The sequence below is a fragment of the Fringilla coelebs genome (genome assembly GCF_963513975.1).
Source record: "Fringilla coelebs genome assembly, chromosome: 3".
Classification (NCBI taxonomy): Eukaryota; Metazoa; Chordata; class Aves; order Passeriformes; family Fringillidae; genus Fringilla; species Fringilla coelebs.
This window is the reverse complement of record NC_140030.1, coordinates 77,849,511-77,862,696: the sequence shown is the minus strand read 5'-3', so window position 1 is coordinate 77,862,696 and position 13,186 is coordinate 77,849,511. Positions and strand designations below refer to the sequence as shown.

Here is a 13,186-nt window from a genome sequence, read left to right as displayed (position 1 = left end):
GGGCCCTCAAGGGTCCCTCACGCCCTCCGCCTCCTCCGATCCGGCCGCGGTCGCTCCAGCCTCCGCAGGCGCCGGACTTGGGGCGAGCACGGCTGCAGGGAGCGAGCACCTGCTGAGGGAAACCATCTTCCCCTCAGCAGTAATTTTTTTTTTTTTCTCTCTCTCTGTGCCGGCGGTGTGGGAGCGAGCAGCGGCAGGGACCGCGGTACCGCAGCGAGCGGCCGCAGGCAGCGCCTGACAGCTCCGCCACCGGGGCAGGGAGGGGGGCAGCGCCCGCCGCGCCCCCATCACCGCCCCGCCTCGGGATAAACGCGGCCACTCGCGGGGAAGTGCGGAGATGTAATTTCCACGGTGCCGGAGGGAAGCGCCGCTGTCCCACAGCCCGTCCCGGCCCCGCGGCCGAGAGGGGGAAGCCCGCACCGGGAGCCGCCCCCAGCCCGGCCGCGGCGGAGCGGGCGCCTCTGGCGCGGCCGGTCCCTCCTGGCGCGCCGTAGCGATGCTGCCGGCGCCGCTGCCCTCGGAGGCTGTTCCCAAGATGGCGGCCGCGCGGGCGGCTCTGCGCGGCCGCGCTCCTGCAGCCGGGTAGGGACGCGCTCCCCTCCTCCCGCTGCTCCTGCTCCTCGCTGCGCCCCCGCGCCGCGCACCGGGGCCCGCCGCCATGCCGGCCCCGGTGCATGCATGAGAGACGCCGCCGCGCTGGTTTGTGCCGCCGCCGCCGCCATGGAGGAGCCGCCGCCGTCGCCGCTGGGGAGGTCAGTAGCCAGCGCTGCCTCACAGGGAGCTCCGTGCAGGGAGCGGTGCCGGGCGGGGGCTGCGAGCGCCGGGGCCGGGGGTGCACGCTCTGCCTCCCGACCCCTCCGCGCTGCAGAACCTGCGGCTGCTGCTGCTGCTGCTTCAGCGCTTCTGCAGAGCGCCCACGGAGCGAGACGGTGCTTCGATAAGAAATCTCTAGTGGCTGCGGTGGGTAAGGCAGTGTTTTGTGGGCGCTTTGCATTTAAAAGCAAATCGTTTCCTTCGCCCCCAGCCTCGCAGCAGTGCAAGCGGGTGTGTCGGGGCACTGCTTGCCCGGTGTCGGGGTCGGACTGCAGGCGCGGAGGCTGCAGAGCGGCGGGGGAGCAGCAGCTGGAGCCCGCGGGAGGCTGACCGAGCGTGACCCGTGCTCCTTGACTTGTGAACTGCAGCGATAAAAGCGCTGCCCTCTTGGAAGGCTGTCTCGTGTTTATGGCAGCCGTGATGAAAATCGGGTGCTCTCTGGCGTGCCGGTGAAACAGCAGGGTCATGGAGTATCGCTGCTGGCAACGTTGCAATCGATAGTTGTAAGACGATAGAGTTAAAAAAAAAAAAAAAAGCATTCACAAAGAAGTGTTGTGATGCCTCAAAGCTTTCTGCAACTGCTGTCACCTCCTGAATGTGCTGACCTGCAGATTGGCTTTTTGCAAGTCTCCATCTGTGCCCTGCTGAGAGATGGGGATGCAAATTACTTTATGGTTTAGTGTTTCCAGCTGGCTGCAGAAGTATTGCATAAGTCCAAGTTATTAATTCCGTGGCAATTATTTCTCATTTTTAAGTAACATCCTGTTGATGCACTTCACTTCTCACTAGGAGGCATTCAGGAAACGTTTGTAAAACGCTTGTGTGATCAATTAGTATTGTAAGGTAGCAGTCAGGTGCATTGTGTTCCAGGTGTGCCGTGCAAAATATCTGCTGTCATGTTGCTGAGACAGTTCCTGAATATTGTGAGCTGCTGTTTTATACTGATGGAATAAAAGGGAAGTTTTGATGTGCACCTGTGTAGGTCAAGGCTATAGGGTTGAACAATGTCTTTGAGTTTTCATTAATGTGCATTAACAATTTGTTATTCTCTCATGAGAATGCTAAAATCAGAATATATATAAAATTAGTAAGATTTAACAGAAATATTATGAAATACACATGCTGCAGGGCAACTGAATCAGTAAGCTTCTAAGTTCCTTTTCAAAGGACTCTCCAGTGACTAATACTGCAGGTTAAGCAGAAAATGATTTAAAATAAAGTTTGTACAAAAGCATGACCCTAGACCTGGGCTTTCTTCATGTAGAAGAGTAATCTTCAGAGCCTGAATGGAAAACACCCAGGCATTTCCTGTGCAGGGCCATTTCTGACCTCTGCTGGATTCTGCTTATTACAGGACAGTTTATATGAGTCGGATGTGGGTGTGGATAATGTGGTGACAACTTTACCCAGCAAATGAAACTTGAATTAGCTATTTCGGAGTGAGCTGGTGGGTGGGAAGGGGATGTCTCAAAACAATTAGGTAGCTTTAATTTGTGTAGGGTAGTGCATGTACTCCATCCACTGTGATTCACTTCTGTGTGTGCTTTGTGTCCCAAGTTCACACCTGCTTCTCTGGCTTTATGCAGCACTTACTTTTACTTACTACTACATTAAATGTAATACAAGTAAAGTATCTGAAGCTTTTTCAAACTTGATTACTTTTGATTTAAATTTTGGAGTCATCATTAGGTGTTTATTATTGGGGCTGTGAGGTCAGAATCTCGTTGAAATCAGTTTATTTTGCACAGGCTTGGGCGTTTGAAATCCATTTCATGGCAGATCACTTTTAATCCTGTTTGCAGAATATGAATGTGTTCTTATGATAAAGAGTTCTGGCTAGTACTAAAGTGTATTGCTATAATACATTCTCTTTAAGTTAGCTTTAGTTCTGCTGGAGGAGTATTCAGTCATTCTGAATTAGCAATGCACCTACATTTGTTTGGTAAACAAAGCTTATTGATTTGTTGTTTTGAGACTGCCTGGTGTGAGAAATCTGCTTGTCTTTGTGTGAGGGTTCTGTCTCTTGTTAGAATATAAATGCAGTAAGTTTTGTAAACTGAAGGCAAACATGAAATATATTTATGGCTTTTTTTTTTTTTTCCATTACACAGTCCTTGGTCAAAAGCTTTTGGTTGTGAATCCCTCTCCAAAGCCACACTCTTTTTCCCAGGTCTTCCTTTCTTTCTTGAAACACACTTTGGTGGGTGGAGAGAGGGGAGACAGCTCTAAACTGAGAAATGCTCAGGGAAGCTATGAGCAGATGTTGATTTTGAGATAGAATTGCACTTTGACCCTGGATAGCATGCAGTGGTTATGGATAAGTGAAAAGATACTACTGAAAGGTTTAGTAAAGAATTCACTTTTAAGTATCAATCCTTAAAACAAGTTGAAAGTTTTCAAGCTAAAATGTTTCCGCTTAGATAATTTAGAATGCTAATTAAAACAGATGCCTTTGGTGCTTCTTGATTATTACCCATTGGCTTTAAATTTCCCTTGCCCAATTTTAGGCTTTCCTAAGAATTTTCTGGCACAAAATCTACTATAGAGAAAAATGAGGCCTTAAGCCTGTCCTTTGTTGGGACTTTACCCTTTGTTTGGGGGCACTGCAAAGGCATGAAGAGCCATAGGGCTACCCTGACTTGTGCCCTGATTGCTTGTAGCCCTCTTTTCTCCTGGCATACATCCAGTGCAAGGGGTGAAGGAAGGACCAACTCTGTGAATAAAGCGGGACAGAATTGTGAATTATGTGGAGGCTTCCTCCTTGATGGGGAACTTGTCAGTAGTCTGTAAATCAGATTTGTTGTCTCTAGGATGACAATGAATTGGGGCTGTCAGTCTGCAGCATCTGTGGTTTGGGGGAAGCCTGAGGTTATGTCATGAATTGTGCTCAACATTTTTACTTGCTTGCCAGACTGTCTGTATGGCTGATAGTATATGAGCAGTGAAAGAGTTTATTTTATTAACTTAAGATCATAGCTTCAGTGGGAAAAATGATTTAACTATATAGAGCTTTGCCGTAGCTTTTATTCCCCCCCCATGCATTTAAATGAGGTAAGATGTAATCTCTGTTCTACATGTATTGCATTTTCTTGTTTACATGTGCAAGACTGGAATGAATGACTGATTGCTCCACCTACGCACAAACACACATGAAGTGCTCGTTGAGATGTCTTTGGCATTTGTAGCAGTAAGGATTAGTCTGTGTTGTGTGGCTGCTTGGGTTGTTTTTATGTCTGTTAATTAGTGCTGTCTGTGTCAAGGTTGGTTTTACTATTATGTAAGCTAGTGATATTGACCTTTGTGGAATGCAAACTGTGCTGTGATGAAAACAAATCTCCTGAATTTCAAGGAAAGCATAAGGGATGTGCAGTAATTCTCAGTTCAGGGAGCTAGTTGGGATTTTTAGAGGCTTATAAAGATTAGACTTTTATGACAACTGCATTTCTTAAATTATATCCAAACCATTCTTTTAAACTGCATCTAAAATACATTTAGAAGACAATTTTTCATAGTAGCAACTGCTAGTCAATAGTGTGTTGACCTCTGTCAGCACGGGAGTCCCAGCTTGTTTCTTCAGTTGTGTGGTTAGATTTGCTGTCATCTACAGTGTTTCTGTTTGTAAAACTGTCCTTCATTTTTATTCTTCTCTCAGATATTAACTGCGCTGACGCTATATTTAGTCTGTAATTTATTAAGTAAATAATTTTTTAATTTTAAAAAATAACTTAGAAGCTTATTTATTTACAGAGTATGCAAGGGTCCCATGCTCACTCTTGGCTTACTGCAAATGTAAAGCCAAATGAAAATGTTTGTCTTTAACATCTGAATGTTAAAGACAGGCACGAAGGTGGGTACCTAAAAATTCTGTTTGAGTGTTACTGATTTGTCTGATGTTCACTTGTGTCCAGTCCAAGAACTCTGTGTGTAAAGTCACATTAATTTGTCATGAAACCCAGTCAGGTTCATTCTGGAGTCAGACAAGATAGGATGTAACTATTGTGCTGATGAATGTCTCCTGCAGTCTTAGGGACGAAGGAGGAAATTAGTTCTGTCTGTGTTCTGGTGATATTCAGTGGTACTGAGTATCATGTGTTGCTTTCTAATGCAGTGTAATGATTTATTCTGCCCTTGGCTTACTTGTCCTGCTGATTTACTTGCTCTGCTTTTCCTCAGAGCAGTATTTGGGAAAGGTTTCTACCATTTTGGCTGTCGAACATCCATTCAGTAAGTGATAACAAGGCCACAGTTACTCGTGCCTCGATGACTTCTTGGTCTCACTGCAGAGCTCTCCGTGGGCGTGACCACTGAGCTTTTGGGATGCTCCGTATAGTGCAGAGTACTGAAGTCCCATTGCATTGCACAGATATTCCAAACGTCACAGACAAGAAGTCCAGTATACTGTGCTCAGACAGCAGCTTCCACTGAAAACCTATTTAACTTTCAATGTTTCACCTTCAGGGTTCTTGTAGACTTTGCCTTTGTCTAAATGATGAACTGAAACTTTGGGCTCATAAGCAGTTGTTATTTTTTTCTTATCTGGAAATGGAACTTTCTGCCAGAAGAATAGAGTGTGTGTGGGAGAGTGGGGGAAGAATGGCTGTTACAGTTCTTTTTATCTTTTATCACAGATCTGTGCATTTCCCAGTTTATCACTTTTATATAGGATATATTTATAGTTGAACCTAGCAACCTAACACTTTTCCCAGTAGTATGTAACTTTTCTTGGTGTAACTTAAGTTTTCTAGAAAATCCATGCAGGTGTGTTAGTACAGATTTTTCATAAATAGTTCTTAATTAAGTATACTTTACTGCATTGGTGTGTGGTTTGAGACCTTGGGATCTGGTCTGTGCAGGTGCCAAGAGCTTAATTGCAGCACTTACCCTTTGGATTGATACTGTACTATGTAGTGCTCAAACATCATTAGTGAGGAAAGCATATTTCAGAGATTCTTGCTTAAAAAAAAATCAGTTCAAATTCCCAAATATGAGCTAGCATATAGTTGAGGTTGAAAAAGTGGCACTAATGGAGAAGCATGGGGTCTGGAATCAATGAATATTTTAACATCAGTAGTTAAGAGAAGAGAGCTGGATACTAACTGGGCTGGGTAAGGCTCTCTCAGCTCTTGTTTCTACAGTTCTAACCTTTGATCCATTTGCAGCCTCACTTGGCAGGCTTAAATGTGGATGTGGAAACCTAACAAACCCATCAACACTTTCACACTTTATTGCACATTATAAAGCAAGGGTAAAATTAAATAGGCTTTTAAAAATTTTGAAATAAAATATGGGATAGTTTTAACCAAATAATCTATTGGGGGCAAGCTCAGAAATGAATCTACTGTAAATGCTGTTACAACATGGTTCAAATTTGTATGAAAACTTATAATAATCCAAGATGGAAAAATTAGTTAAGCTTTCTGTGTTTTCAAATTTGCTAGTAAAAAAGAACAGAAAGTTCTGAGTATTTTTTTTTTCTGAGATGAGAACACGAAGAACTGCCAAAACTTTTATGAGAGCTCTATTTTATTTATTTTTTATACTTATTTCTAGTTGGTATAACTTGCAGAAGAAAAATTACTTCCTTAGATCATTTAAATATGTCTCAGTAGTGCTTATCACTACTTGCTATAAAAAGATATGATGAATGCTACTTTGCATTCTGCTTAATTTATTCTTGAATCAATGTTTGACAGTTTCTTCCTTTGAGATTTACCATGTTGTTCTCATCAGCCGAAAGGTGCTTCAATACCTCACCACTCTTTCAATAGCTTTGGTTAGATTTTTCTGTGACATTGTCTTTCTGATGTAAATATAGTAAGCACATATAGAAGCTTCTGCCCAGAAATATAGGAGAATTTTGGGAAAAGTGCCAGAGTAGTAGTAATTCGCAGAACTGACTCTGGTGGCTTCCAGATCTTGAGAAGGAGAAAATTCTGTTAAAATTTTTCCGGTAAACTAAAATTTACTAGTAAGTGCATAAATGTTCTAAGGAAGTTTGTGATGCCCAGTCAGTCATGTGCTTGAGGTCTGCTGTAGAATTGAAGTGTGTTCACACTTGCTGGGTCCTTCCATTCTAATTAAACAGCTTAATTGAGAGTTACCAAGGAGGAAAAGTTGTTGCTGGGAATCAATTACAGTTTAACTGTATAGCTCAAAGCTGTACATTAGTCTTTTCCCCAGTAATGACTTTTATTTTATCCTTGGTGGTTTCTGGAGAAACAGTGGTGATTTTCTCACTGTGAAGTCTCACTCCAAACCACTGTTTGTGTTGCAGCTGAAATACTTGCTTTATATTGCTTCCTTAGTTGATGTGGAATTTATTGTACTTGGTTCTTAACTGTTAGCAGGGCTGTTGTAGTGTAAACCTGTAGTTTGCAGTGGGTGGCACAGGTTTCATAGCAGCCTTGAGTGTCAACATTTGTGCAGCCCTGCTAAAGCTTAGTTTTCAAAGAGAAACAAGGTGTAAATCATGAACAAAGCAAGGCTTTTCAAGGGTTTCTGTTATGTCCTGACAAATCACTAATGAAGTTTTAGTGTTTCTATTGTTATTCCTATGCTCATGCTCCCTTGTTCATAATTTATAAGAAAGCTACTGGAATTAAGTAATCAATCAGTTCTTGATAGTTACACCAGTATGCCTTCAGCATTTTCCTGCCTAAGTATTTTGCTTTTATCGTTGCTGCAAGTAAAAATCTGCATTAGTTTTGTGGCTAAGTCAGCTAAAAATGACTGTTTTCATCTCCTAACATCCCTCTCTTGCCCTCCCTCAGCGAGGAATGCCTGCCACATGGAACTTGCTAGTGTGACATTAAGTACATCTAGCTGCCTAATCAAAATTAAAGTGGCTGAAGTTGGAAAAATCCTGCTAACAAAGGCGCTCCAGCTAAGCTGGATTGTTTTGTCAGCACCAGGGTTGGTACTTTAAGAGAAGGATTGGTACTTTAAGTTATACCTGTGCATCTTGGGTGCTGGTGACTTCTGGCAGGAGTAAATGGTAAAATTACTATCTGTTATAAATAAATTCTTTGCTCTCCTTCACTCCTGTCCAGGTATCAGCTTTTTCCCCCTAGTATGCTGGTGGCTCATTCCTAGACTGCAGAGATAAATGATCACATATCCTGCCTTCCCTTGATTCCTCTGGGAGAAAAAAATTGTAGCTATGTACAGCTGAATTTGAATTAAAATATTTATTAAAATTGAAATTTTTATGCTGGTACTGTATCTTCTTTAAAATATAATTTGTAATTTGAATTTTCTTTCCTGTAAGTGCTGTGCCAGACTTAAACAGAGTGCATATAGCAAAAAAATACAGCTTCATTTGTACATCCTGTGTGCAAATTCCTGCTGTGCTGTAATAAAAAAATGTAATTAAAAAAACCCAACAAAATCTTTTCCTTGCCTTGTACTGAAGACTTCCTTTTGCTGCACTTAGGGCAGTTTATTGTAAATGCAGTAGCATCAAACACTTCATTTTTGTATTCACACGTGTAGCAGATATTTGAAAATACCGTATCCAAAGCTGGAGTTTTAGTTGCTTTTGCTTTCGGTTCAGCAATCTGTCAGAACCATGTCCATTTATTTGAGCTTACAGCTTTCCTCAGAACATAATTTTTAAAAAGTGGTTAAAATACAGGGGTGCATTATGCTTTCCTAACATTGGAACGTAACACTATGTGTTTCCACCAGGTAGCTGTCCCATGCTGTAGCAGAACTTCAGGATTTTCCATCTCCTGATTAAGTTGTCTAATCCTCAGTCTTTGATACCCAAGGTGCTACTAATTGTTTAGTGAAGTTCCTTCCTTGAGCTGTTGGTCCAGGACTACCATTACATTCTCTTCTGTGACAAAATGAAACCTAGTACTGCCCCAAACAAACTGGTGCTTCTGATTCCAGTTTTGTTTTATGTGGTGTTTAACAGCACTGACGGAATACTTTATAGTTTTTCTGTTTTAGCAGCTGCAAAGGTGGTTACCTAAAAATTCTGTTTGCTTTTTGTATTACCAGCAGCTGTTGGGTGATGACAGTTCTTGTCAGAATACTGTTTGAAATAGACTGGTTGCCATTACCTTTAGGGAGAGCTACCTTACCTTTAACAAGATGTGTTTGGCAGTGTGTAGTACCTGTGTTTTCTGCTGCTTTTGCTGACTGGGAATGTGCGTTACTAAGAACAGACTAATGTAGCTTTGTCTTCCTGCATTAATTATCCAGCTGAATCTGAGTTAAGGAGTATATATTTGAAAAACAGACACTTTGCTTTTAAAACAAAGACACTGAATGTCAAGAGCTGGTACTTGGCAGTTTGGGGCTGGATTCTGTAAGCTTTTGCAGTTCTTTGTATGAAGGTGGCAGGGTGCTGTAAGAAAGGTTGAGAGCCTTACTGATTCCTGCATGGTGTCATGTCTTTGAAACTGCAGGAGGCTGTTTACAGCAGACTGGAGTGCACAGCTTCCAAACCATTGTGGTGGGTGATGATCCTGGCTCCTGTGTGGTAACTGCATAACTCAAACTTATTGCCATGTGCTTGTAGTCCAGTCCATTGACCTCTGCTGCTCTGATCCCCAACAAGCTTTTAACCTGCCTGTGGGATGATGAGCAATGGTTGAACTTGAGTTAATTGTGTAAGTGCCTAATGTATTTGAACTCCTGCTTATGACGAGGGTAGCTGATAGAAGGGAAGAGTAAAAAGATGTTGGTTTTCCCCATATAGCTGTCACAGTTTTTAGGATGATCTCTCATTAATGGCTGTTACAAACTTTGCAAGTTTGCATGATACTTCAGGAAACTGCAAAATTTTGTGCTCCTACTTCAGCCTAATTATTGTAATGTTTCCCTGTAATCCTCAGTGGTCTTTTCATTTGCTAATTGTTTTTTTTAGTGATAAATGAATGTATTTTTCCAAAGGTTGTGTCCTTTATCAGTAGTGGTGGTTACCAGACTTCTTGTTTCATGCCATGCTGCTTCAAATTTCATGCCTTAATTTCTGTCCTCCCTTCCTATTTTTGTTTGTAGGCCTTTGAAAATCTAGAAGAATTATCTTGATTTTCATGACTGAGCTGGATTTGTAGATATATTGCCATCATTTTTACTTAGCTAAAAAAAAAAAACAAACAAAACAAAACAAATCCTGTTGTCATCCAGAAGTGCAAATTAAAGAAATTACGTATTCTGTCATTTCAGCTTCTGGTGAAATGCACCCTGGTGTAACATACAATAGTTACTTTTGGGAACATTCTCAGTTTGTTGGGGTTTTTTGGTGCATTTCAGAGCTGTCAAGGTGTTTTGCTTTGGTTGTTGTTATTATCATACTGCTCTTAAAACTTTCACAATATTTGTGATTTATGCATCCTGGCTACAGTCTTTGTTACATTCCAAGGGTAAATTTCCAAGAAACATTTTTCTCATGAAAATTGAGACTGGGAACCTGTAAATAGAATATGAAAATTACGCACTTCTAGTTTTCCTAGTAGGGATTTGGTTTAGGCTGCTATTGGCAAATAGTAACTGCATTTGACACATTTCTGGCTTTCACTTTCTGTGTGTAAGCCTGATTAAGATTTGGATGGTTCTCACTCGCTGTGGGGGAGAAAACCTGCATATCTTGGTAGCTAAGAAGAAATTAGCCTTGATGAATGTTTCTCAACCCTGGTTGCAACAGTGTTTAGGAACCAACAATTCTGTCTAATAACCAACACTATAATCTGATTCAGGTTTGCCAACACTACGTTTTAGAGATTGGCAGGTTTAATTAGTCTATGGTTTGTTCATGGTGGTAAATAGCACACAAACATTGCAAATGCTGTGTCAGTAATCTGTAAAACCATTACTGATTTTAGTACTAGAGTTTTGCTGATGAAGATCATATGTGTCTGGTGTTGTCTGGATTAGGAAAATTGATCCTAGCGTGTCAAAGCTGATGTAGCTGCTTTAGTTCAGATCTGTATATTTAGTGCATGGTTTTACCATAAGGCTTGCACTGGTGAAACTGATTCATTGTATCAATTGACACTGATTTGAGGTCTGAGTTGAGGTATAGGGTTTGCACACAAACCCTAAACTGAGTATGCTGGATTTTTAAAACTTGCTTTGCCCTGTGCCCTTCTCTCTCTAAGCAGACCAGCCAGCTTTGGTTAGATCATCTCACCAGCTGCTAACAAGACTGCATCTGTTGTTACGAATGAGAGCATGATTGCTGGTTTTGTGATATGATTTCAAGTGCTGCATGTTTTGTGATGTCTGCTGTGCTTCTTATCAAAGAACATCTTACTAAATTACCCAGCAAAATGGTTGAATGTTAAGTAAGTCATACTGGATGCTGCTGTAAAGGTATGTATGTAATTCAGGTGTGAGGTTGGAGGGTGATTTGGATACTTCTGGCACTCAAGCCCTCTCATCAGACATAGCAAGAAACAAACAAAGTGGAATTATAGAATCATTTAGGTTGATAAGGACCTCTAAGATTGAGTCTGACTGTAAAGTAACACATTCAAGTCCACCAATAAACCATGTCCTGTAAGGACCACATCTACAGATCTTTCAAGTGCCTCCAGTGATAGAGACCAAAATAACCTACAGTTCTCTAAAGATCACTTAGTTTGGCTTGGTGGAGAGGTTGGATCATTAAGTTTTTCGAAGAGGTTGCTTACTTATAAACAGAAGGAAAACAGTGTTTTCACTGGTCTTCCCTAATGAGGTAACTTATCCTAGTTTAAAACTGCCTTGGAGACCTAACGTGAGTGCTTGCAGGATCTGTTCTGCCAGACTCTGCAAGAGCATCAGCACTCCACCCTGTGCCTTGCCAGGCCAGTGAGATCACTGAAAAAATAAGTGGCTCCATAAGCACTGGAACTAATGACTTCTGTTTTATGTGGTTTAGTCTCTTGTGGTTGATTTGTCTTTGGCAAGATCAGAAGGGTGTTCTCTGTCTGTTTTGCAGTAGGGCTGTTTGCAAGCATTCTCAGGAATAAAGCTCTTCTGGTGTCCCAGAAGATGTAAACTTGAGTTCTACTTTCCCAGCTCAACGCTTGCAAGATCCATTTTTCCTACTCATCCACCTATTTTCACAAGATCTGTACGAACAATTGTAAGACTTTTTCTTTTAAGATTTGGACAGTGCGGGTTGGTTAAATCATATTGCTGAGACACAGTAGCAGCATGATGTCCCAAGGCAAGGAAACCAGACTAAAAGTATTGGTGATTTTCTGTGGTTGTCACTATGACCAGATTGTAGGGCACTCCTAAGACTCCCGGTGGTGTCGCAATACCACCTGGGTCATATTTATTGGGTAACCAATAAAAGTTTATCTGCAGAAGTTGGTGAACTTGCCTGCTGCCTTCTCAAAGCTGAAGCAGTAGAGTAAGAAGAGTAAAGTGAAAAGTATTTCATGCACTAAATGTTTCTGTGGCTTTGTAGAGAACGTAACTGTTCTGCATGCTAAGGTATTTATTTCTGTTTATAGCTAAAGACCAAGAAAAAGAAGAGTATTTGTGTTTTGTTTTTGTTTTGTTAGCCTTACTACTGTTCTGCTAGCTGTCAATATTCTGACATACTTCTTGCTGCCGTAACTCAGACTCATTTCACTAGAGTTATTAGTAACATTCCTGTCTGCCCCTAAAATAGTAGCAAGTAAAATATAATTTGTGATTTGAATGAAATTTAAGTTATCAGATACTGATGCTATCTTGCACAGATTTAGATCGACTATTTCTTTGCCTCAGTGTCTTTTACTAGAGTCAAGAGTTACTGAGAATCCTGTAGAGTTGTTATTTGCACACCAGAAATAAGTGAGGGAATAGAGGCAAACTGTTGCTTTTTTTCCTTTGAAAATGGTGTGTGTTCTTCTCCCTAATATGTGTCTAAGCAAGAGAATTCTATGTAGGGCACCACGGGGGAATGATAGTATTTATTTGTGATCTTAATGGTATTCTTGATGTTAAAATCTGTGAAAAATACTTTCAGAACTCCTCTGCTAGATAAAAATTTTGTGAAGGGTGGGAGAGTGATTTTAGAAGTTGCCTTTGTGGTATAGGGGTTTAGGGGGTGGAGGATGGAAGAGAAGACCTCTGCTGTTGTCCCTGCTGCTGATTAGATTGAATGTCTTGCATTATGTTTGTACCTTTGTTTATTTCATGCATCTCTTAGTTTAGGTTTGCCACAAGTTTTTTCAGGAAGAGATACATGTATGTGTATGTTTACATTGTGTTCTTCTAGTGACACTGCCCATACCATCCTCTTTGTATGTTGCCTATTATTTCTTTGACTGTAAACTTATCCTAAGGGATATGAAAAAAACTGGGGTAAGTATACATGGATGTGACAGTAAAATAGAGAAGGTTGACTGTGGTTGTGATTTTTAGATGAATTTGATTTTTAAAC

The 13,186-nt window shown here is 41.4% G+C and overlaps 1 protein-coding gene across 8 annotated transcripts in view; it reads left to right on the top strand.

Moving 5' to 3' along the window:
• The first annotated feature begins 363 nt into the window (after positions 1 to 363).
• Positions 364 to 13,186, top strand: part of MAP3K4 (mitogen-activated protein kinase kinase kinase 4) — a 62,361-nt gene continuing 49,538 nt past the window's right edge. For all 8 annotated transcript variants that reach the window (XR_014616000.1, XM_084201907.1, XM_084201903.1 and 5 more), the window contains exon 1: positions 364 to 752. Coding sequence is in view for 7 of the 8 variants with exons in the window: in XM_084201907.1 (XP_084058033.1) it covers positions 679 to 752 (74 nt within the window). In the remaining variant the exon portion in view is untranslated. The remainder of the gene's footprint in view (positions 753 to 13,186) is intronic.